The sequence below is a fragment of the Loxodonta africana genome, chromosome 6 (genome assembly GCF_030014295.1).
Source record: "Loxodonta africana isolate mLoxAfr1 chromosome 6, mLoxAfr1.hap2, whole genome shotgun sequence".
Lineage (NCBI taxonomy): Eukaryota > Metazoa > Chordata > Mammalia > Proboscidea > Elephantidae > Loxodonta > Loxodonta africana.
The window spans coordinates 69,187,370-69,214,171 of NC_087347.1; the positions used below are offsets into that span (position 1 = coordinate 69,187,370).

A 26,802-nucleotide genomic window follows, 5' to 3' on the forward strand; every position below is an offset into this window, starting at 1 on the left:
GATTGTATTTCAGTTCAAATGCATTTAAATGTATCCAATAATCACAAACAAACTCCTGTAAAAATGCAATAGGAAACATGGACATGTTAAGAACAGCCTATACCTAAACCCTCACCAGTAGCTAAGCTGAATAATGAGGAGGAAATGGAAGAAAGAACAGGACTGAATGGCTATAATCCCCAATGGTACACTTTCTATACATGATTTCTAAGAAGTGGGTTCTGAAAGTGTTCTTTCATAGAAACTGAACAAAGGTCAATATGGTCCATTTTGACCAATCATTTCATAGGACATAAATGTACTGTGTATACTTTTTAATTCTTACTTGACCTATCAGCAAATTTAACGCTGCTGACCATCCATTCCCTCTTCAAAAAAACTCCCCAGGCCTTCTCTCACATCATTGATATTTATATTTCCCAAAAGCCCCTAGTTATTATTCCTCAATCTCCTTTGCCACCTCTTGTTTGTATGACTATCCCTGAAAAGTTGGGATTCCCTGGACTTCTTTCTTAGGCCTTCTTTTTTACCCCCCTTCACTCCATATATATATAAATGTTCAAATCTACCCCCTTGGTTTTAATCACAAGCCTTATGCCAGTGCCTCCAAAATCTCTAACTCTGACCTCTCAGGCAATTGTTTTTCAGTGGGCTGCATTCTTATTCCACTCCAGAGTTTGTTCATAGGACTCTATGCAGAATATTCACTAAGTACCAACTAGTGAATATTAGTGCCACTGAGGGTACACAAAGACTATTAAGACCAAAAGTCCCTCAACAGGCTTACACATGAAAAGACCAATGACTCAATGTGTGAGGGTTAAAGATCCTGATCCCACCAGTAACTGCTAAACAAGGTCTCTATCCAGTTAGTACTTTGAGAGAAAAGCAAGTTGCTAAATGGGTAACTATCAAATTTTATGTCAGGAATGTAACTACTTTCCAGTAATGATATTTATTAAAAAAAACTTTAGCTGAAAAAATTATTATAAATGAAAAGAGATAACCCTGCATAAAACATAAATTATCAGTGAGTCAATTAAATAAACATGTAAGTATATACAAGGAAAGTATGAAGAAAAATGGAAAGATAGTACATGATTAGCTCCCATAGTTGGATGAAGAAGAGAAGATGGCAATTAGTAGTAGTAACTGAATGACAAGGAAATTCATTACACTGAAGAAGAGGCAAGTACTACACTAACCCACTTAAGGAGAGGTATTAAAGACTAAAATGGTCTTTGAGGCCACTACAAAGAGCTGCCAACCGACTTCCATTGCTCAAAAAAGTCAGATGTCAGTAACTTGCTCATTTTTTACTTACTTTGTTAAAATTCAGCATCAAAAATTGTGACTGATACTATAAACTGGGTTAAAATCTAACAAAGCATGGAATCTGAGCACCTATGCACCAAAAGTCATAGTCGACAGTAGATGAAGACTGAATGTAGAAGGGTAAAAAGTTTTCTGGTGGAAAAAAGATCTTGGGAGAACAAAATGTTAAAATACTAATTATTTAGAAGGTAGATTCCTAGAAATTTGTTCTAATAAGCTCCATACTCTTCTGTAGATCTAAAATATTTCATAATTTTATAAAGAAAAAGTAAAATATAAGGCACAGTAGAAGAAAATAAAAATATATTGACATCAAGAATTTTTTTTTTTATTATTCAATGACTTAACAACTTACAAATCATTTTTAATGAAACCATTTCACATTTTCTAACAGGTTTTGGAGTGCCTGGGTGGTGCAAATGGTTAACGCACTTGGCTGCTAACCAAAAAGCTGGGGGTTTGAGACTATCTAAAGGCACCTCAAAAGAAAGGCCTGGTGATCTACTGAAAAACCAGCCATGGAAAACCCCATGGAGCAAAGCTCTACCCTGACACACATGAGGTTGCCACCAATCAGAAGTGACCCAATGGCAGCTGGATTTTAACCCTTACTTCCTTAACCAATATTTATGCATTCGTGTGTGTATGTGAGTAAGTGTGTGTATTTCTTATAAAGAAGCTCTTCTAAAATTTATCTCAATTTGTCTTATCTGAGCCATTTACTGTAGTGTGTTCCAGTAACAGAATTTTTGCTTAAATTTAAAGATAGAAATTGTACAATTTCTTAAATTGGGTTTCTCTCAGAAACCACTTTAAATGTAAGTTTTAATGTGTACACATATAATATCAAAAGTTAAATGATAGATGATAAAAGAAGGTTAACTGGCTTTATAATTTGGGGGGACTTTTTAGAGAACACTTAAGCATATTAATCACTTAAGAATTTAAATCAAAGCCAAGTAAAACCACATACTGACATTTAGTGCTCAGCAAGATTCTTTACAACGTAAACGTCAACAATACTTTCCTTCTTCTAGGGGTTACAGAGAAATTTGCCTCAAACCAAAAATGGCTGGCAAATACGACATTCTGAGGAAAACATTAATTTAAATAAAAGTGGCTACCTTGTTTCAATGTGCATAAAATCTTAAAAGTCTACCTATTTACACACAAAATTACATTACTTCGAGAACTCATATAGCATAGTTGGATAATATCAAGCATTTTATTATGTTTTACCTGTCCCAAGGAGCAGAAGTCTCAAAGGATTCTCCTAATACGTAGTATTCCAAACCCAAGTCCTGTTAAGACACATACACAAAAATACAAAAAAATTAAAACAGATGCAGAAGAATCAATAATACCAACTGCTAGCATTTCATGTCCCTTGTTTATATTTCAGAAGCCCTTGTGGCATAGTGGTTAACAGTTTATCTGCTAACCAAAAGACCAACAGTTTGAATCCATCAGATGCTCCCTGGCAATGCCACGGGGCAGTTCTACTCTGTCCTATAGGGTCACTAAGAGTCAGAATCAACTGGAAGGCAATGGGGTTTTTTGGTTGTTAGTATTTCATGTCATCTTTAGTATTACATGTTTCTAATTTAACCTCAACTACTCTTTACTATCCACATCATAAAAACACTGGAAAGTCACCCCAGCAGTGAGATATAACCTCCGTGAGGGTAGGAACCTTGTCCTATTCTCTTCTATATGCTTGGCACCTCGCAAAGTACCTAACACATGGTAGGAATGGAAAAATTTCTCCAGTGAATGGGTTCTCTATCCTGGAATGGTCTATGTACATGAAGAGAATCTTGGCAGAACAAATTTTCCGTGGTTAAAACAGCAAATTAACCAATGTCATAATTGGTCATCAGGGTTGGAGGAGCGGAGGGAGAAAAGTCATGGGGGGAGTTATAGGGAAGAGAAGATCTCTTCTTAAAATCAACTTTTTAAAAAACAAATTTAGAAAACAGAACGCCTCACTTTACAGAAGGGACAGAATGGATAGAGCATCTGGATGTACCCTCGCTACGAAGATATAATTTATAGTGAAAATGGAATGTGTACAAGGTGGAATGTGTACAAGATGGAATACACATATTACAAGTAACTTATAATAATTAGTTTCTTTACCCAGAGCACAATCCGGTTTTAATATCAAAACGGAAAGAACCATTCACCATCACAGAAATACAAATATTTGAAAGAAAACTTCATAAGGCAGAAAAACCAATACATGACTAAGTGTTAATGCCCAGTAAAATGAATCACTTCAATTCCACCACTGGTTGACAAGAAAAAAATCCAAATTCCCGATCTAAAATGTGTGCTTTTCTCCTATTCAAAAAACATTTATACGGTGACAATGATATTAAGAATTGGGATAATAAGAAATAAAATAAAACCATTGATTCCCCCCAAAAATCTCTTAATTTGCTTATAGTATTAACTATCATTAATTAGAATCCTAATAATCAAGAAACTTACTCCAAACTAACCGTGTCTATGTTGAAGTTGGTACAGTTTACTATTTCGCTTTCCACAATTCTGAATTCAGTATTATGGAAAAAGTCAATACCCTCAGAGAAAATGCCTAACAAACATGGGGAGAAACTGGTACAATGACAGTGTAAGGAGACAGGCATTATTTACCAAGTGCATAAATCTTATTTTTCAGATCTAAAATTACCCATTACCTTTCATGATTTGTATATCTCTTAATCACAATTTCTAACACAGGGCACAGGCAATGAATACATTTTTTCTTACCTGCATTATGGGCAGGGGGGGAGAAAGGGGGTCCCTATATGCTTCAATTCACTGCCATTTAAAATCTGTTTTTTAGCTATAATTACATTATTTTTATAATGAGAACACATTAATTCAAGCTTTTTAGAGAAGTGAAAACAAAGGCTTATGTAAGTATTTCCTTCAAAACAATCTCTAAGTGAAAAATTAGAAAATTTAGTACTTGAGGAAGCCAAAATATCTATAGGATATCTGAGAAATGACCTTTTAAATTAAGATCCTTCAAATTACTTGAGAAGCAAAGTTAAAAAATAAATGAATAAAAGTAACCCTAGCAACAGCAGAAAATAATTAAGAAACTTCAGTTTGTTAGAGTCAAAGTAGAAAAGCAAAACAAAATAAATATTTCAAAAGAACAATTTAATATCAATAAGTATAGCAGACTCTTGAGGTTAACAATGACTAGAGAACAGCATCTTACAAATAGTAAATGAAGAATTATAAGAACTATGGAGCTCATATATAAACAAATTATCTAATTCTATATCTTAATCATCACCAATGAACCAGTAACTACTCGAGATCGCGTTAAATACCAACTTTTAGGCACATTTAAAGAAATATTTATGTATCTTTAAAGCAGATTATATGAACAAGTGAGGGATATTGCTATATAAGACAGCTTGATTCTAACCAAGTAATGTTAGAAATGTCAACTTCCTGACAGAGAATGGCTTTATTCTTTTAAAGAGCAGAAAATTGATTAAATCATCTTTTAAGTTTCTCGAAAGCATACACGAAAGGTTTAAATGGGCTTCTGAAGATTTGTAGCTGATCATATAAAATGATACGCTAAATTACAATAGGTTAAAAATTAAGGAAAAAAAGATAATTTTATATGCTCAAAGTAAGAAAGCGTATTATCCGCAACATAAATTAGTAGTGACAGGAGAAATATGAGATAACTTACTCGAATATACGCAATGACATAGGTCAGCAAGTAACCCCTTTGTCCATTATCTTCTCCAACGGCCAACCCACTGTAATTAAAGAATAAACTGTTAATGTATTCAAATGAACAATTAAAAATATAAAACTAACCAAACTGATTATGATGCCTCAAAATAACTCCTTAACAGATTAATGTATACTACAATGCATCTTGTTATTATCTAAATATATCAAAGAGCTGTCAAGAGAATAAGCTTGGATAAAAAAATCTAAAAATACTTTTAATATTTTAGTTTAGCCATTAATTTCAAACTTTTATCCACCAAACTAATAAAACTGACTCATTTGAATTTGAATTATTCCTATCCATACTGTCAAAAGAGTAGAGAAAGAATGCTAAGAAACAAGCTTAAATAATCTCCAAAAAGCTTAACAAGATACTTAAAAGCTGATTTTATTTATATATAAAGAATTATGATGCTAGACTAGCATCCCAAACACCAGGAAGTTTCTTGAATATTAAGCACGTAGTATTTGAAGTGTTAGACATGGTTTTTATTTTATGGAACTTATGGTTTAAATGGGAAACAAAACACAGTCATATAGAAATATTAAAGTTTACAAAGCATGTAGATAAGCACAATGCCAACAGGTAAGGTCTATTGCTATGACTATATAAACTATTCATTCCTATTTGAAAGTAGTTTTATCCACAGAAATTATATTTGGTCATCTAGTTAGAATTAATCCCACATGGCATACAATTCAGCCCAAATATACTCTCTGGTTCCTTGCTTTAAAAGCTATGAATGAATACTGCTTCCTAGTACCTGCAGTAAAAAGCTTTTAATTATGCTTTTTTTCATCATCAGGCAGAAATTAACTCTTAACTAGTCTTAGCCAACAAAACAAAACTTACCCCAAACTCTCAAAGTACCCACTAAAGACCGCTCAATAAAACTAAATAACAGAAAAATATCTTTTCTTGTGACTTTTGGTCATGATTGATGATTAGCTTTTAGGCCACTTTTCTCAGTGTCCTAACTGCATCTCTTTGGTCTCACTTCATATGCCAAGTCATTAGCCATGAGTGTCACCTAAGACTCAGTCAGTCCTTGAAACTGTTACATGAACCTCTTGTAGAAGAATCGTTTCTCTATTGCTTCAGTTAACACCTTAGGGTTAAATTTCTTTCTTCCCCTCAAGTTTCACTGAATTAAAAAAAAAAAAAAAAATTTTTTTTTTTTTTTTTTTATGACTATGGTGTAAATAAATAATACAATGTAGCTGTACCCTTGTTCTATACAAATACTGTAAGGAAATTTCAGGCTAGGATATATTAGCTAAATAAGAATTTCCCGACTTACTACTGTAGTTTGATATACATGGATTAAAGCCATTCAAAAGGACTGGTAAAGACTTGAGAAGACACGCTAGTCTACAACTACTTGGGGATGGGGTACAATGAAATAAATGGGTTGTGTGTATTACTAAAATATTAATGAGCAAAGAAGACAGAACCTAGGTCAAGTAAGAAAAGACAGAAGACAATTCTGAGTTGGGAAAGGGGTAGAAAGTCAAATCAAATTCCAAAACAAAAGGAAAAAAAAAAAAACACTGAAGATTGCTGAAACAAGCACTTTAAGAAAAAAAGACAAGCCCTCAGGTAGATATGAAACAGTCAGATTCTAAGTCCAAGAGAGAAAAAACACCACTGATATAGAATAGAAACAGTTCACCCTGGGTCTAACAGAAAAGGAAAGGAAGGAAGTGAAGACTAGGAAAGGGTACAAGAGGCCTGTGTTGAGAATCTTTAGGAAGGAGCAGGCTAAGTATGTATTTGTAAGAAGTCACAGCTATATGTAAACCCTGGTGTCACAGAGGTTAAGAGCTGTGGCTGCCAACCAAAAGGTCAGCAGTTCAAATCCACCAGGCTCTCCTTGGAAACTCTAGGGGCAGCTCTACTCTGTCTTATAGGGTCGCTGTAAGTTGGAATCCACAGGTTTTGGTTTTAACAGGTATGAACATTTAGTAGGCCTGCCTATGTCAGGATAAGACAAAGTTCTACTTCTTAGTCTCAGGTAGCTTATCTATCTAATCTTATTTATCTTATCCATCTAATCTTATCTATTTATCTAATCTATCATCTTTTCCCTAACCTCCTTCTAATATCTGGCAGGAGGAAACAGAGATCTGCTCCACTATGGGATCCATTATGACAAATCACTATATACATTCTCTCATCTAAAGAGGAAAAAAAGAGATGTCCATTTTAAGGTTATAAACTCCAAAGGAGAAAAAAGGCAATGAATCACAGGTTTCCCCACAAATTTAGCTATCTGGGATTTCTCTTAGCATTCAAAACTGCCTATCCTATCCTCGCCCAGAATTACCTTAAGAATCGATTTGTAAACAAAAAACAATAGCAGGGCTTAAAAAATTAAAGGCTTCAAACTTGCCGTCTTTGTAGCCACTCCAAAAAACTATATTTAGATTCAAAGCGCTTTATCTTGGAGCAGCGATATCTATCGCCTACTTCCTGTTCTTTCCCAAATTTCAAACATCAATTAACAAGGTTCTTAAATTTAAAGTTGGTGGGTGAGGAAGGACTGGGAAGACTAATGAAAGAGGAATGAGAGACAATCTTTTTATATAAAAGGGCCATCTGGTGAACCTAATCATTCTCATGTTAAATTACATTAACAACTTAAACACACACTTTAAAAATAACGATAACACATTACCTTAAATTCTCTGGTAAATGTCAGTACATCCGTCATGAATGCTGACAGGTACTGTTTATTCTGCTCAGCCCTTAGCAAAGTTAAAGCACATTACTATCAAATATGGATCAACTACCAAAGTATGATTGTTCAATATTTGACTGCTATGCTTTGTTGGGTTTGATGTGTTCAAAGGCGCTTAAGAGACTTGGAGTGTTAAAGACAAGGCAAAAGAAATGGCTAAGACAACACACAAAAATATTCAAAATTGTTAAAAGTACATCATTAAAGACAATCAATTTAAAACTAATGAGAGGGATGGAAAAAGAGTATAAAATTAAAAAAAAAAAAAAAGAACAGAAAGTAAAGGATAGAGTAATGCCATAATTCAAAGGAAAATACATGAGCTAAACTAACGAAAACTTTAGCAGGAAGAAACTTGGTGGTGCTTTCCTTCACTCTTTTATGCAGAAGAAGAAATGACTGAGAAATGAGAGTTGACATCTTAAGTAAGAAAAATATCCCTGAATCTTTCAGTGATTAGCACAAAGAATTAGTGCCTAGAGGTAACTGGGGGGAAACCAGACTTCTGCTAGAAAAACACAAGAAGCTATTTCCAAGTACCAAAAAATCAAAACGGCCCTAAGTCATCTGCTTTAAGTCAGTAGTCCAGGTTGTTTAAAATAAATTTCTGCATCTAAATAAAGGAAGCCATGACAAAAGTACATTAAGAAATTAGTCATAATATATAGCGAAGAAGTAACAAATAATAGTAGCAAAAACATAAGATACCAATCTGGGCATGAGTTTCTATCACTTTGCTTTTAATTGACAGTTGATTTACTATGATCTGTTTTTAGTGGATGAATCTGATACATCAGAATAAGCAAAATCGCTAGAGTTAAATCAATAGTTCCGGAGCCTAAGTATCAGCATCTGAAGACACTTGAATTCCACATCTTAAGGAAGATTCACTCTCATTTCTAAGTTGTAAATAGATGATGCTGTGTGGGAAAAACAAACTAGCATGATGTGGAAAGAGAGCTCATGAGCAGCTGGCTGCCCAAATTAAAACTGACAAAATGATTCTGACAAATACCTAAAGATTAAAACACACTGTTTAAAGGGTGGTATAGTAATTAGGCACAAATGAAGTAGAATAAAAGATGTCAGGGGTAAAAAGTATTTAGTTTCATTAATTCATTTAGTAAATATTTAATAAGCATCTAATATGTGCCAGACCATCAGAGGTGATATCTAAAAAGAGACAGGTCATGCCCTATAAAAAAATTGTGTGTGAGGTAGAATAAACAGACATTTTGTCATTACCCTATCCTAATCTAGCAGGTAATGTGGCACTACTAAATACAGTAGTCCCCCCTTACCTCCTGGGGATACATTCCAAGACCCCCAGTAGACGCCTGAAACTGCAGAGAGTACCGAACCCTATATACTCTGTTTTTTCCTATACATACATACCTATGATATTGTTTAATTTATAAATTAGGCACAGTTAAGAGATTAATAATAAAATAGAACAATTACTAAGTAAAATAAGGGTTATCTAAAAAAAAAAAAAAAAAAAAATTTTTTTTTTTTTTTTTTTTTAGAACGTGAGTACTATGATGTTGCAACCATCAATCTGATAACCAAGACAGCTACCAAGTGACTTAACAGGTGGGTAGTACATACAGTGTGGATATGCTGGACTAGGGATGATTCACATCCCAAGAGGGACAGATCGGGAGGGTCTGAGATTTCATCACACTCTCAGAATGGCATGAAATTTAAAACTTACAAATTGTTTGTTTCTAGAATTTTCCACTGAATGTTTTCAGACCATAGTTGACCATGGGTAACTCAAACTGTGGAAAGCAGAACTACAGATAAGGGCAGACTACTGCAGTAATGACTTGTTGGCTAATCTGAATTGTAATTATATAGACCCTACAAAGTAGAACTCCTCCCTGTGTGTGTTGGGGGGGAAAAGGGGAGGGTTGAGGTGAAACTAAACAAATTTAACCTGATATAACTCATATATGATTCAAATATTATAGTAAAACTTCACAGAATTCAAGCAAAATGTCGTTTTCCATGTCCCTACGAGTCCATCAAGAAAATTTTTAAACCTGTTATTTAAACATATACAGAAACATTCCTTTTTTTTTTTTTAAACAACATTTCAGTCTCTGACATTTAAGGCTATTATTGGTTTTAGTTGGTGTCAAGTCGGCCCTCAACTCATGGTGACCCCACTGCACAACAGGATCAGCCCATTGTGAACTATCTATAGGGTTTTTGCTGGCTGGCTTTTCAGAACTACATCACCCAGCCTTTCTTCTCAGTCCTTCTTAGTCTGGTAGCTCCACTGAAACCTGTTCAGCATCACAGCAGTACAGTTAAGTCTCCACTGACAGACAGATGGTGGTGGCTGCTCATAAAGGGCATTGGCTGGGAATCAAACCCAGGTCTCCTATATGGAAGGCAAGAGTTCTGCCACTGAACCACCACTGCCGCATATTTAAGGCTAGGGTAGATAAGAAAGATTTTAATTTAACTTCCTTAAATCTTCCTAATATAATCTGCTTTAAGAAAAAAAGTTTTTTAATCAAATTATATATGTTCCCCACATAACCTAGAAAGTAGAAAGTAGGTACACACACAGGGCTAAATTCATTTTGGAGAAGGTAAACATGTACATTTTAAAAATTCAAACACCAGTGAGAACACCTGAAATCCAAGCTGTTAGTTCATTAAATGAATTTTTATAACATAGTTACTTGTAGCTAATTGAGTTAAAACATCAGCGATCCTCAAAAAAGGAACTGTGGGAGGAGGGAAAGTAAAAAACTGTTGTTGCTGTTGTTAATGAATCTCAGATTTTACTAAAGAAATTAAAATTCCACTTGCTAATTTCAGAAGGGGGTGAAAACAAAAGTGAGGAATTAATTTGCAATACTGAAGAACAGTACAAAAATGATTTAAAATTATGCCCAAGATTAGACCTTCTCCCCCTCTACAAACACTGTGTTTTAACGCAAAATTCAGAAAATTCCAGAAATAAAGGGCAGAACATTACTTATGAGAAAAATACATAAAGTGGGGCATTCTAAGACACATGGCTCCAAATTAAGTGTTTATTTGCTCTTGTAAAAAACAGCCAAAATTTTTAAAAAAGGAATAAAATTATTTATAAAGATGTTTCAGAACTCAGTACAAGCATAATATGTATGTATATTTCAAGTCCTGAAATAAAAAGAGAAGTAAGGGATACTATCTGGAAAATTGTTACTTTATGTTCTAGAAAAGGAAAGGAAAAAATGTAGTCCTGATTAATGACATTTTCACTGTAGTTCTCATCGATCAGTCTTATAATCCATCAAGCCGACAGACAGAAACCACCCTATCATTATTCAGTTGGTTATAGATGTGAAATGTTTTCTGTTTCTTTGTACCAGCACAAAACAGTAAGTGACAGGAGGTGGAGTATACATAATTTATCAAATACCTTTGATTAAACACAGTTTCCTTTTAAAAACATACTAACGGCACACTTAATTCATACACTATTATCCCTAAACAGTTAACATGACTATGGATTTTTTTTCCCTATTTCACTCTAGCACAAAAAAATATTATAAAATTAACATTAACATAAAAATCTATCAGAAATGCAATAAAGATACTTAATATATCACATGTATGACTGGACATGTAAGAGTAACATACCAATCTAACATCTTGAAAATTTTTAAAGCAATCAGAAACAATACTTTAAATCTGACTACAAATTTAATAATGAAAAGGGTAAATAACTGATTAAAGATATTAAAATTTTAGCTTAACTTTATCTAGGCATTATCAATGTAAAACCATACCCAAATTTTGCAGCAATGTCATACACTTGCTTTTCGTGTTGAAGAACCTTCTCACGGTCCCCCTCAAACAGTAATGTAGCTACACTTAGCTGATTGGGATCAAATCCTTTAAACTATAAAAAAATAAAATTTTATTATTACAGATAAATCTTATTCTGCAAAATAGTAAACTGAAATACATTTTGCTCTTTTATTCTTCTGATCTGGGCTCAAACATATAACTCCTTAAAAACTGAGCTTTAAAACTTTACACGTCAACCAACAACAAGATGTCTAATGAACCTACTCAGGTCATTACAATGTAACAAAAAACCCAGTGGATTTCCTAAAATGATGAAGAGCTTCTAATATTCTTCTAGAAGAATAAGGAGGTGATGATGGTAACAAAAATTCTGAAAAACAAAAGGGAGAACAAGACCTATAACAATTAAATCCATTTAATCCTTTAAGAACAGAAAATCATTACAAAAAATTTGATACATTAAAATAGGTTCTATTTCATGGATAAGTACATAAAAGGATGTCTTAGGCATGGAAATCAATGTAGAGAAGCAAGGATTAGATCACTAATGGTGCTGCCACAACTGGTTAGCACCTGGAGGAAGGGGAGATGTAAAGATTAATTTAGATATTAATTTCACATCATAAAATTGAAATAAAGTCAAACAGTAATAAAGAGAAATTGTTTTAAAATTCTCATTAAGAAAAATGGGGTGGGGGGGAGGAGAAAGAGAGAGAGGAGAAAATGGCCCTGATCATTGTTCTGGAGAAAGGAAGGCTTTTCTAGGCTTAGAAGTAATCAAATAATCACAGGAAAAAATCTAAAAATTTGAAACTTTTACACAAGAAAAAAAACTTCTATTAAAAAGGCGGGTACTTGATGGAAAAAAATTATCAACATTTATGACAAAGAACATCTAATAATTTCATTACTAGAAAGGGTGCATATCAAAGCACCAAGGAAAATAACTTTAAGTTGGCAAAGTAATTATATCCAACTAATTCACACCGAAATGACTTTTGGAAAGTATGTAAAATGTTCTGTCTCACTGAAGCTTCAAGAAAGATCAACTACAATACAGTGAAACCTGCAAAAGCCAGAACCTGTGTTAGGCAGAAACCTGTCAGAGCAGGAAAACTCAAATATTTTCCACTAAAATGAGCAATGGAAAAGTGATAAGCTGTACCCTCTCAAAGGCAGAAAACTTGTGAGACCCAGGAAAACAAGGCAGTCTCATTGAGTTCCAGTTCTCACAGCTTTCACTGTACTATTTTTCCTCTACTGAATGTAGGACATAACAAAAAATCCTACATGTAAAAACAAGGATATGATAAAAGATTGCTCATGTGTATCACTAGTGGTAGTATAAGTTGGTATAACCCTTTATGAAAGGAATACAGCATTCAAGAGCTTAAAAAAAACAAACAAACCTTATTTCACTTCTACTTATCTACTCTAAAGGAAAAAAATCACACTACAGAAAATTCTATATGCTTGAAATTTTTAAAACAGTGTTAATTTTAGGAACTTCAAAACTGGCAAAGAATTTAAAATTTCTGAAATTGCATGATTGATTTATGTGATAAATATTTATTCCAATGTGAAAATCTGTGATTATTAAATCTACACAGTAGCACAGAAAAACACACTCATGATAAGTGGGGGTAAGGAGGAGAAAGCAGGGGATAAAAGTATACTAAGCACTTATATTTTTAGCATTTTATAAAAATTCTTACCTTTGTAATATAAAACTTTTTCAATCCATCCAAAAATGATGTAAAAATAGAGGAAACCTGAGGTTTAAGAGCATGACCTTAAGAAGGAAAAAAAAGTTTGTATTTTAAACTAACAGCAAGTTCTGTGTTTTTCAGGACAAGAGACTACTTCAGCTTGAGTATCCTGAAAGCGAAAGTTTTCATGACTTTAGTTTTTATATCTTCCTGTTATTTTTTTTATGTTATATACATAATGCATATCTATATTAAGATCTACACCTTCCACGTTTATCGTCTTTCAAAAATCACACAAAACTTTTTATTTACAAAACTTCTTGTTTGTTTTTTAAGTCAAAGTACATCATGCAATTAATACTACACACAGGTTATCTTTCAGTGGCACGGTTTATACACAGTAAACTTACTTCATTAATTTTTACTTCATTAAGAACACCCAACGGTGGCTGGTTTTACTTTTATTTTGTTGAATTATACAGACACCATTGAGAACTATAACCAAACATGGAGTCAATGCCAAGTTTAAGGTTGTTTCTTAATTAATTCTTAATTCATGCAGAATTCTTGGCATAAAGCTAGTAATTGCTTTCTTAATCACACCCAGAGAATTAAAATTGCCAAAATAACATAAATGGTGTCTCAGAGCCGGTTAAATTAACATCTTTGCCTAAGGACTGGGCTTAACTGAGCAAAAGTCTTTTACTATTTTTCCAATTTTCTGAGCAGCAACTTCTATAACTCCCAGGACTGTTATATTTAAGAGTCATGCATCTGGCCTTCACAGTATGAGCCCAATTCAGAAAAATGTGGAGGTACGTATTTACATAGAATTTTTATAAAGAATTTTAAAGCTGCAGTAAATATAAAATTATCTCCAAATAAAACACATTTTTTAAAAAGCATTTAAAGTTTTGGAGCTTTTTGTTTTTTAAAGTGTAGGTCTTTTAAAATGGGTACAAATAGCAAACTGGCGATTTCTGAAGAAGAAAGATCTCTCTGGGGGGAAAAAAATTATTACATGTAGTCTTTTATGTTCATCTGATTTCTTAAAGTGTGAACCTGAATATGTAATAGTTATTTACTACACTTTTACTGGATATAACTGGAAACTGCTACGTAAAAAATCAAGCACCATCATCTTAATTAATCAGAAGCTAAGAGACAGACATCTGAGCTATAGCTGAGATATTAAAAAATAAATAAAGTGCAAATTAGATAAGAGATGAACCTAGCAATCTTTTTGAGGTCCTGGATCACAAGTAGGAGGTCTGTTTGAGGATTATCTTTTAATAACCTTCTCTAGTATAAACAGTGCTTTAAAATATACTTCAGCATGTAAAATATACTTCAGCATGTAAAAAGTCAGAAATCACATTATCATCAGAACATTCACTTCCTATCCCAAATGGAGCTCATTCGACCTTAACAATAAATACATAAACATATATATGCACGAATGTGTGTGTTGTGTTTAAAAAAAAAACCTGAAATTATATATTCCTTGTACAAAAGTCTTCTGGATCCATGTATCTTTATATAATAAATGAGAAGTCCAAATGTTACTATCCTAATGTGAAATAATCATCTCAATGCATTAAGATTTACATGCACAATTTCCATTAATACTAGTGGGAGTGGATCACCAAACCAAAACCAAACCCACTGCCGTTGAGTCCTTTCTGACTCATGGTGGCCCTATAGGACAGAGCAGAACTGCCCTATAGGATTTCCAAGAAACACCTGGTGGATTTGAACTGCTGACCTTTTGGTCAGCAAGCGTAGCACTAAACCACATACATCCCTAATACTGAGCTGATATGATTAACGTATAGTAAAAGCGATAAGACCTTTAAGTGGACAAACAATATTAACTGAAACCAAAAAAACAAACCTGTTGCCATTGAGTCCTTTCCGACTCACAGTGACCCTATAGGACAGAGTAGAACTGCCCCACAGAGTTTCCAAGAAACAACTGGTGGATTTGAACTGCCAACCTCTTGGTTAGCAGCCACAGCACTTAACCACTACCCCACTGGGGTTTCCTTAATATTAAGCAGAGGATATTAACTGCTGTCTTTTACTTATTCTTAATGTTGCCTATCAAATTAATTACATTCCAAATATATTCTAGCTATTGTGTTTCATCTTTTATACTAAGCTCACACATGAGGTCACCATGAGTCAGAATCAACTCAACAGCAACTAGTTTTCAGGAAGTATTATTCAAATTTACTAGCTGGACTGTTTGATTAGTGAATTTTGCTGTAATAGTGTTAAATAAGAAAGATTTATTAGAATCTATGTTTCAAAGAAGTACATGAGGCAGTGGGAAAAGTCTTGGGCTTTAAAATCAGACAGGTTTGGGCTCAGCTTCAGCTTTATCACATATGACTTATAGATTTGGGTCCAAATGTTTAGCTTCTGAGTCCTTTGTAAATCAGGAATACTCTACCTTGAATAATGGTTGTGAGGAGGTATTTGATAAATTGTACTATGCTACTATATATTATCCAGGATCTGTTCACCCTCTTTTGCCAATTCGATGATTAATTCAATCAACATGTTAATGACTATTATGTGGCAGGTATAGGAGATATAAAAATAGAAACATCCCTAAATTTGAGAAATTTGAGTCTACAGAAGAAACAGAGGCATTAACAGGTCATTCGACTATATTAAAGGTTGTGTCAGAGGTAGGGGTGATATTAAAAATATTACCAACCAATAATATGGCTTGTGCTGTAACAACCAATATGGCACAAACACTGATCAATCAGAAGAGATGCCAGCCATATTGCTGGTGCAAAGTCCTAGGCACCCTTTGCTCTGTTAAGTGTTATTCCTTTAGTTGCTTGATCACGGAGCCATGACAGAATATATAGATGGAAAGGCTTCAGTGGGTACAGAGGAATCAAAGGGGTTACAGGCAGCCCTGAAGCATAAGCAGGGTTGCATTTTTTTTTTTTCCATATGTAGAAATTTAGTTCGAGATTTAAGTTTATAGAATTTAAATGATTATTCCCATAATTTCAGGGATTGTTTTGAGGATGTTTAAATTCTATAAATTACAGGAATGATTATTCCCATAATTATTTAAGTTCATAGAATTTAAATGATTATTCCCATAATTTCAGTGACTGTTTTGAGGGTATTTAAATTCTATGAACTTAAATCTCAAATTAAATTTCTGCACATATAAAAAATATACAGAAGCAATAAAACTAGAATTAGATGATAGTATCAGAAAATTTAATACTTTAAACAAAATAGAAACATACACTTTCAGACATGACTGCATACTAATTCTCCACCTAAAACAGACCTAGGGCACCTTAAATGCAACCCATTGTAGTATCTTTTCCCCCCAAATCACCACCTCTTCTACACTGTCATTCTACCCACCCCATTGATCAAATTCAAAACCTGGGAGTTGCCCTCAACTCTTCCCTTTATTTTTCCTTCCAAATTCAGTTGGCAAATTGATCTTTCTAAAATCTATCCCCTTCTATCTTCTTTGCTAGTGTCCTGTTCAAGGTCCCTAATATTTGCCTCTTAACAACATAACACACAACCTGATATTTAAACAACCATCACGTATGCACACATTCTCAACCACATTAGGATATTACCCAACTACCACTCATCGGATCCTGCCCTATCTAGGGCCTTACTATAAGCCAAAACCTAGCAACAACTATTATAGACTCAATTTGACTAGAAAAAATAATTCCCAAAAATCTAGCAACTATACAGAAGATAGCCGCCAGCCTGGTATCTAACCAAAAAGGCCTAATAAAACTCTACTTCCTATCATTTCTCCTATCAATTACACTAGGCTTACTAATCGCCCTATAACGCTTTCGAGTAACCTCAATAGCGATAAAAATACTAACAAACAGTATTCACCCAGCCATAGCCAAAAATCAAAACCCATAACCATACAAAGACGCTCCCCCAGAATAATCCTCACGTACATACTCAAAAACCCCTTCGCCAAGAACTATAAAACCTTCCAAGCCACCAAAATAAAAACCCACCAATTCATACTCACCACTGAATAACCACATAATTATAAAAATCTCCATTAACAAACCTACTAAAAATGCACTCAAAACTATAATATTTGACCCCCAAGTCTCAGGATACTCTTCAGTAGCCATAGCAATAGTATAACCAAAAACTACCATTATCCCACCCAAATATACTAAAAATACAACCAGCCCCAAGAAGGATCCCCCAGAACTCATAATAATTCCACATCCTAAATAGCTGTTTCATCTCCTAAATAGTATCCCTCTTCCACACTTGCACCCATCTAATTCATCCTGCACAATGCTACTAAAACTCGCTAAGATGTAAAGCCAAGTTATTTTATTCACTGCTGACAAAAAACCCAAGTCTATCTTTTAAGGCCCTAGTCCACCTATTCAGCTTTATCTCTTTTAACAATTCTTACCCTATCTATTTCAGCCACACAGAACTAACCGAAACACCCTAAAACATGGCATTGTGGTTCATAATTTTATATTGTTGCTGACAATCAAAAAAGTTTGGTAGAGGAGGAGAGAACAGGCAAATGGCTATTCACTTTTTAAGATTCAGTTCAAACATCACCCTCCTTTAAGGGGTAGCTCTACTCTGTCCTATAGGGTCACCATCACTCAGAATTGACTGGAAAGCAACGGGTTTAGTTTGGTTTTTCCTGACTCTCCATCTCTACCTCAAGTAGTATCAGCCATTCCTTCATCTGCATCCCACAGCATCCAGTGCAGTCTTCTTTGGCAGCACCTCCAGCACCCATTCATTTATGTAACTGACTGTCTTCACTGGACTCAGAGCTCTCTGAAAGGAAAGGACTATAACATTCATCTTTCTAGCTCTGCACTTGGTACTATTCCTAGCACCTAACTGGTGTTTCATAAATTTTTGTTGCTAAACAAATCAGATTCCTTCCTTGCTGTATTCTTTTCCCAGGGCTGCTGTAACAAAGTACCACAGATGGGGTGGCTTATAAGAACAGAAATTTAGAGTCTCACAGTTCTGGAGGCCTGAAGACCAAATCAATGTGTCAGCCAGCAAAACTCCCTCAGAAATCTATTGGAAAAGATTCTTTCTTGTCTCTACCAGTTTCTGGGAGCCCCAGGCATTCCCTGGCTTGCAGCTGTAGCATAATTTCCTAATCACAAGGCCATCTTCCCTCAGAGCCTCTGTGTTTCTTCTCCTTTTTATAGGACGCCACTAAGATAGGAGCAAGACCCACCCTACTCTAGTATGACCTCATGTTAATTTAACTGATAAAATCTTCAAAGACCCTATTTCCAAACAAGGTCATGTTCACTGGTGCCAGTGTCTAGGACTTCAACACAAATTTTTAGAAGACACATTCAATCCATAACACTCACCAAACTGAAACTGCTGGTTGTCCATGAGGCGAATAGATGCAGGAGCACATCTCTATTTAAAAAAGGAAAAAAAAAGTGATACATGTTCAATTCAGTAGGAAGCTAGATAGGTAGAATACGAATATTATCTTTCTATACTTAAAAGATCAAAAGCTTAGATCCTAAGGATATATACGAGAAAAGAATCTTAATTTTTCATCCAATATTATGAAGACAAATAGAACATCAGTGGCTTCCATAAAATATTTAGGGAGAAAAAGAGATCTATATACCGTACTTTTATGCAAATAATGTGCACTTTCTACTTTATTTCCTAACTGGGCCCTCCCCACCTTGAGGTATTTTCGTAAATGCATCATGCCAATTTTTTTTTACAGCAATATGTAAAAAAATTGGCACAGTGGTACTTATGAAAATACCGGGGGGGGGGGGATGGCATGATTGGCCCACAAACACAGAAGGCACATGTTATTTGCCTAAAAATAGGGTACATAATACACATATAAATGCATACATACATAATTTTATTTATCTACGATAAGAGTTGCTTAATGCCTAACAAAGACCTATGGAAAAAGCCTAAAAGAAATACCAGTCCTCAGAGTGGATTATTTCAGAACAAAGTAGAAATTTCTAAGACTTGTCAAAAATCTAAATGCACAGAGAAACACCAAAAATTAGTGTAACAGAATATACTTATTGTGAGTGGATCCAATGTGAATTGGGCAGTGTCAACCCAAATAGACGGGTCAGTAAGACACTCTGAAGAATGGAGAGTGAAAGTGGGTTATGTACATCATTCTTATGTTAATTTCTCAGGAGCTAGCATCAGAACACATAAGGGTTCTGGGGTCAGTTGGTTGTAGAAACAGAATCACTAAGGAAATGCCATGCATTTTCCAGTCAGACCCCAGGTTCCTGCTTCTCGAAACTGGCTGCACGTAGATAATTCTCTAAAGGAGTCCAGTGCTCTGGCTACGTTGGACTTGAAGGTGACTTTAGGAAAACAATTCCTTAAAGGCTTGAAGTTCAAAAGGACACCTAAGGGCAGATGGCCTGAGCAGGTCACCCCAGCTCCATGGGCCCAGAAATTTGGATTCTAGGAGAATTAAAACTATTTCTCAGACTACAGTCAGTGCCTAAAGTATTATGCCAGTTATCAACTAGGCGTGTGTGCTGTGCCTGCCCTTCTTGATGAGTTGTGCTACACGGCTCAGCTAGAGAGCCACTAGCACACGGCCTCCCCATCCCACCGCCAGGCTCCCTCAGAGCCGGTTTTTTTTTTTTTTTTTTTTCTCTTGGTTATCAAGTTGTTAGACACTTTTAAAAATAAGGATGATGGCAAAAATTTTTGTGGACCAAAATATTTTTAAAAATTGTCTGCACTGTCTTCATAAGTAACTTGAGGAATTGCTCCTTCTTTTTATTGCTTCTCATAGTCCATTTTAAACAGAAAAACAATGCAGACAGTGCCCAGAATTTTAAGATCTTTCACGGTTAGCTATGGGTAAATAGCAAATAAACTTTTGAAGCTTTGAAGTTATGTATCTAAAAATGCACCTGTGCTACATTTGTCTAGGTATATCCTAAAAGCTGCAAGAAAAGAAAAATGAGGGTAGCAGCCATTCATATTAATTTTGTGATGCTAAAACACTACAATACAAACACAATCAAAGTGCAAGTTAGCTACAATTGTTTTATAGAAGCAATCAAGCTGTACCTCAAATGGGACTTTTATGTTTGTATGCAAATTTTTAACATGGCTAAACATCTATTAAACTATACATGCTTTTAGACCCTAATATTAACATGGTTAAACATGTTTTTAGACCCCAATATTTTGACAAATGATAAACTTTTTAAGCATTTATCTTCTGAATAATATTTATCCATGACATGCATATCAATATGAGACTGAGACTCACTCAAAAGAACAAAAATTAATATATACCCCAACTAAGCACTGTAATGTTTTGCTATTATTTACTCTTAATTGGACAAATACTTAATTTTTATAAAATCACTCACAATACACATTTTATTTCATCCAGTAAACCAACAAAATGATTACTTACATTCTTATTTTGAACACTACACAGTTTATTTGCTCACATTTCATACTAAAGGTGAGATTATATAATCTATATCTTAAAAGTTACTGCCAACTCTAAAGAAACAGTATTAGGTAATTTTATACACACATCATAATAATACCAATCATCTTATATCTTTTATGACACTATCACTTCTAAGCTGTTTTCATATGTCATTATTTAATGTTAAGAAACAACCCTGTCAGAATAGTAGAACAACTGGTATCCCGATTTTACAGGTGAGGACACAGAATCAGAGAGGTTAAAAATTAAAAGACTTGCCCAAAGTCAGATGCCTGTTACATGGTAAAATAGAACTAGGACCAAGGTATTCTGATTGCTAGAGATCAGCACTGTTACACTGCCTCCAAAAAAAAATTTTTTTAACATACATACACGCACTGCTTTAAAGCCAAGTTTAAAGAAAATCTAAATTAAAACTATCTTTTTGCTATTCTGTGGTTTTATTAAAACTACAGCAGTTTATAAAATAAAAATGTACATCCTGAGTATTTTTGGATCTTGGTATAATGGTATCTTTGTACCTTTATCAATTTCCAAAGTAGTAAGGGAAGATCAATTTTCTTCACATTTACAAATCTGGATTTTTTTTTTTTTTTTAATAACCCAAAACCCACTGCCATTGAGTCGATTCCGACTCATAGCGACCCTGTAGGACAGAGGAGAACTGCCCCATAGAGTTTCCAAGGAGCGCCTGGCGGATTCGAACCGCTGGCCTCTTGGTTAACAGTCGTAGCATTTAACCACTACGCCACCAGGGTTTCCTTTTTTTTTTAATAGGCATATCAATTTCTAATAAAATATGGAAGCCCAATCAGACCAAGTTTCCTTTCTTCACATACATTCAACACACATATTTATGTTTTAGCTCAAGCATACCATTAAAATGTGAGAGAAAATTCTGAGCTATTCTGCCATCCTTTAAAAAAAAAAGTTTAGATTCCTACCAACAACTTGTACATTCCATCTCCTACTGCCACTCAGATTCTACTTCACCTGTATCTATAGGTCTTATTAATGAAAATAACCAGTATAGGCAAACATGTCAGAAAACCTGAGAAAAATATACTAAATTTAGTATAATAAATTTCTAATGGAATTCACAATCCCTAAAACACTAAAATACAATATGCAGACTTTGGTTAAATCTTGATTTTAAAACACTATCTATAAAAAGCATTTTGGGGACAACTAGGATAACCTGATTATAAAATGGATAATAGATGGCATTAAGAAATTACTGCTGATTTTCCTAAACATGATAATGGCATTGTGGTTATAAAGAAGAACACCTTTATTTTTAGGACATGTATGCTTGCTTAAGTATTTAGAGGTCAAGTGTCATAACATCTAAAACTTTATTTCAAATGGTCCAGAAAACACATCAACACACATATAGAACAATCAGAGCAAAAATTAACAATTGTTGAATCTAGGAAGTGCATCTACAGGTTATCACTGAACTATTCTTTCAAATTTTATGTATGCTTGAAATTTTCAAATTAAAAAATTGGAAAAATAGGTTAAAAAGCTTTAAGACACTTCGTATATCATATGGCAACTTATCTTCAATTACACTGAATGTGATTTTAACTTGACAGCTGAGTTGCATAAATTAGTAACCCATTATTCCTATTCATATTGAAGAGATAACTGATACCAACAGACTTAATATGATCAAAAAAGAATAAGCTAAAGAAAAAAATTTTCTTCCACATAATAAATATTAAATGTTTTCAATATTAAGTCTTTTTAAATTATCAAAATCAAACCAACAGCTTTATTAGCATTAGGTCTTATACTTTAATAGTGCCACATTTTTTTAAAGTCAGTAAATGGAGTTTCGGTTATTACCATAAGTAAATTTTCATAAGTAAAGCATTCAAGTTAAATACATACAGATTGGTTTACATGATAGCCCTGGCAAATGATAGTTTGTAAATCATTGTGTTTCATTCTAATTATACAAGCAGGAAAAATGTCTTAGAATTCCAAATAATTAACACCGCTACCGTTAATTAAGCATAAGTTTCTACAATCTAAAGGCCAAAATGTTATTATTCTTAAACAACAACAATAATGACCACATTCAACCTGAGTTACTATACAAAATTAAGACTAGGTTATATTTCAATTGCTTAAAACTAATTTGGTAGGCAATTAACTAATTTTAATTGCCATTTAAAGTTAGAGGCAGCACAGATTCTGAGAATGTTAACACTAAATTTACTACCATGCTACTCAATTATGCTGGGCTGAGAGTACCCGTTACAGGAGAAAAGGGTGAAAAAAGTCCTTAAGTTAAAGTGACCCCTGCTGGTAGGTGATCAGAACTAATGTGAGAGGGAATGTCTTTTCCAAGTAGTTTCTTTGGTAGGTTATTGATAAATTCAGAGAATTTAAGACTCTCAAAAACTGCTTATTCACATCAAAGCTAATAATTTATTCCTTTCCTATTATGATAAATGAGCCCTTATTAGAATCTTTCATGTCAACTGACTTGTAGCTAAGTATAAGTAAATAGTCTGATAAAGGTATGAGAAACTTATTACATACTAATAAAAACTCAACAATATCTTTGTTTTATCTGAACACAGAAGAAATAGATAACCACACTATCTTTCAAAGACGGGTATAAGATTTACTAAGTAAATTTTCTGGCAACTTCTTTAATAATGGTATGACCAGGAATATACTTGATACATAACCTGAAAAATAAAAATAACCACTCTGGTTAGTAGTCTTATTCATCTAGTAGTATTCTCTGCACTAACCGAAAGGGCAACAAATTTCTGTATCCAATGACTTTTAATCTAAAAAAGTCTCTATAAGAAACACGTCAAAAGATTTTGTAAAATTTGTTTTTATGAAATTAAGTCATATCTCTTATTTCCCACAGAGAAAACCATAACTTTCACTTGAGATGAGACACATTATCTGAGAAAGTGTCTCTTAATTTGCTAGTTACTGACAAAAGAAATTCAGTATTAATACTCATTTCCAATGTCTGAAGGATTTCTACTATTCTAACTTAATAAGGAAAACAAATTATAAAGGTATAAGCACTGAATGGTATTCTGTATCTCTGGTATCATGGCTAAGAAATAAATCATCTTTGAACTGAAAAGGTTTGGTTCTTCAAAGGATAAATCAAACTTTCTGAGCAGACTTTGGAGCATGGCCCAAATTCCTGAATCTAAAGACTATATTAGAGATAGTCTACTAATCTCATACTGTATCAGGAGCAAAAACTTCAATATCAAACCTTTTATGCAAAGGTTTGGCCATAAAATAGGGTTTATCTATACAAAAATTTAAACAGAGAATTTATCATGATATGCAATATCCTTAGTGATTACTAGGGGTTTATTTAGTGATTATCCAGTCATACTATTATCTAGTTAACTTGCATAATATCTATTGCACTATACTGGCTATACAGTTAAGATCACAGTACCTCACAAAAAGACACACAATAAAATTAATGATAAGAAGTTCAAAAAAGGATATGTGAATGACAATCTGAGAATTATGTTAAGTGCAAGTTTCTAGATATAAAAACTTAAAATGTACAAAGATAATTAGTTCTTCCTCTAACTAAAAGTCAGCACTGACACCACAGATAAAAATCATACAATATTCAAGGCTATTATTGGTTGCTCATATTACAAATGGCCAACCAAATGACTAACTTACAGCTAGGACCATACATAGTAAACAAAAACTTTATTTTACAAGAGAATTATCTCTTTTAAAGAATTCTGGTTTTCAAGAATGAAATAATACATATCATATAGTGGCTATTCCCTCCAATTGTAGCAAAGAGAGGGCCAAAAGTTATGCCAAACAGTCTCCTAATTATAATTTTTAATTTTTCAGTTTAGTAAAGGTGAAATGCCTCCTTCTGTGTAGTTCCTGGTAAAGAGAATGTCTTATAACTGTTCTCAAGTTCCATACATTTTGCTGGTAAAGAATTCAACAGACTAAACATTTAGCCGGGATTATCCCTCTGCTTCAGAGATAGAAGTGTGAAACAAAAAATGGTTTAAAACGACAATTCTGTTTTCTATATATAACCAATTATTCTCAAGAATTTCTGCTGAGTAAAAAAAAAATTTTTTTTTTCTTTTTTTTATAAAGAGGTTTTAAACGTTTTAGGTTAAATGCTAAAGCCAACTCCTTTCAATTTACCTGAACCCAACCAGGATCAATTAAATCAAAAACAGAGCAATTGAGAATTAACATTTCAAGGCATCAGGCATGATCTATTTTTTTCTTTCCAAATCACGATCTAAACTCATTAGAAAAAGCGCCCTATCAATGAAAAATTGTTTAAAATAAAAGTGATGGTAGGTAGATAGGACCACCTCTTGTCAAAAGGTTGTGTGAGAAAAAGCTGTCTTTTAACCTCTAATCCTAAAAACCTGGCTCTGATGCTGAAAAAAGACAGTCTTCAGAGGGATAAGTACAAACCCATGCCCAACATATGGCCAGTTTTTCCTCTTATTGGAACAAATGGCCCTCTCTCAATACTATAAGGCATAATGCTTAAGTTTTTATTGAGGAAAAACAGCCAAACTTCGAAAACTGCTTTTGTTTTAACACTCAGTTTTCCCCTCAAACCGTATAAAGGTAAAATTGTCATCACCAAGCAATAAAAGAGAATAGAAAATTTTATCTGACACTGATAATTCTGATTACAAAAACACCACTTTTCCCCTCTTGAGAGGCTACACAGTAGCTAATCTATTTTCTGAGAAAAGAAAGTCTTAAAAATCACTTACCCATCTACTGAATAAGGCTGGAAATTGTAGCAGACTGCCACTTATGAGATATAATTACATTAACCTTCCACTAATCTTCCTTTCTAGCTCCTCACAAGGCAGTGAAGTACTGAAAGAGGACAACTCCACACATGGAAAAAGATCAGATGAGAGACCTTAGTAGAATCTTCTGCTGCCTGTATAAAGTTGCTTAATTTATTTCCTTCAGTAAGAATAGTGATGAAAATATACACAGACCACCTTGCTATTTCTGAATAATCATGTATGCTCCTTTCCAAAAGATACTCATTCAAAATACGGTTTCCCATTTCAAAAGCAACTTGAGTCTGAAAATATTGCAAAAATAGAAGTGCTATGAAATGACAGTGAAGAATTACAAGCAGCCAACTCATTATTCAATCAAGAATTTGGCACAATCATAAACCACATACCATCTATTTTAATGGATCTTAATTCTTCTGCTATCAGCTGAAATTCCAAATCCCAAATTGAACAATGCCTAGTGCAAAAACCTGGTAATTTTCTCAATTTTTCTACCTGAGAATACTGTTAGAAAGCAGGACAGCAAATACTGTACTGTTCTTACCACACAAGATTTGTACATTCTGTAAACTAATATGTAAATGTCCCTAAGCCATAATACTAATATTTATCCATCTCCAGAGGCAGTAAGCATTAATGCCTTTCTCTACATGTGTATTGTAACAGAAGTTCCTAGAGGGGCGCAATATTTCCAAATTCAAGTAACTATTCTTAGCCATTGTTTCATTTAATAAATAAGAGCAAAGCTTGAAAATATTATCCAGGCTTTTTAATCAGTTTCAAATAAGGCAAGTTTCTAGTCCGCGGTATTTATGTCTCTAAAAACTGTCTATTACTAAGTACACTGCACCAAATTATTAGAACTATAGATTAGAAAGTTTTCTTTTTGACCTGCTTTTTAACCATGAGGTGGCACTTTCTATCAATCACCACCATTATTTATTCCAAGGGGGAAAAAACATATCTCCAAAATGGTTTGAGTAGTAAATTTAGGTTATGGTCATTAGGTGACTATTCCAAGGATTTTCAAAAAACACTAAAAGCCATTTTTTACTGACTTAGGCAAGGATGAGAGAAAATTCCAT

The 26,802-nt window shown here is 33.8% G+C and overlaps 1 protein-coding gene across 8 annotated transcripts in view; it reads right to left on the reverse strand.

The window, feature by feature from the left end:
* The window catches only part of AGPS (alkylglycerone phosphate synthase), a 166,776-nt gene that overhangs the window by 37,377 nt on the left and 102,597 nt on the right, over positions 1-26,802 (reverse strand). For all 8 annotated transcript variants that reach the window (XR_010322284.1, XR_010322285.1, XM_064286963.1 and 5 more), the window contains 5 exons: positions 18,778-18,829; positions 13,379-13,455; positions 11,642-11,754; positions 5,060-5,129; positions 2,575-2,636 (listed from right to left, as the gene is read on the reverse strand). Coding sequence is in view for 6 of the 8 variants with exons in the window: in XM_064286963.1 (XP_064143033.1) it covers positions 2,575-2,636; positions 5,060-5,129; positions 11,642-11,754; positions 13,379-13,455; positions 18,778-18,829 (374 nt within the window). In the remaining 2 variants the exon portion in view is untranslated. The remainder of the gene's footprint in view (positions 1-2,574; positions 2,637-5,059; positions 5,130-11,641; positions 11,755-13,378; positions 13,456-18,777; positions 18,830-26,802) is intronic.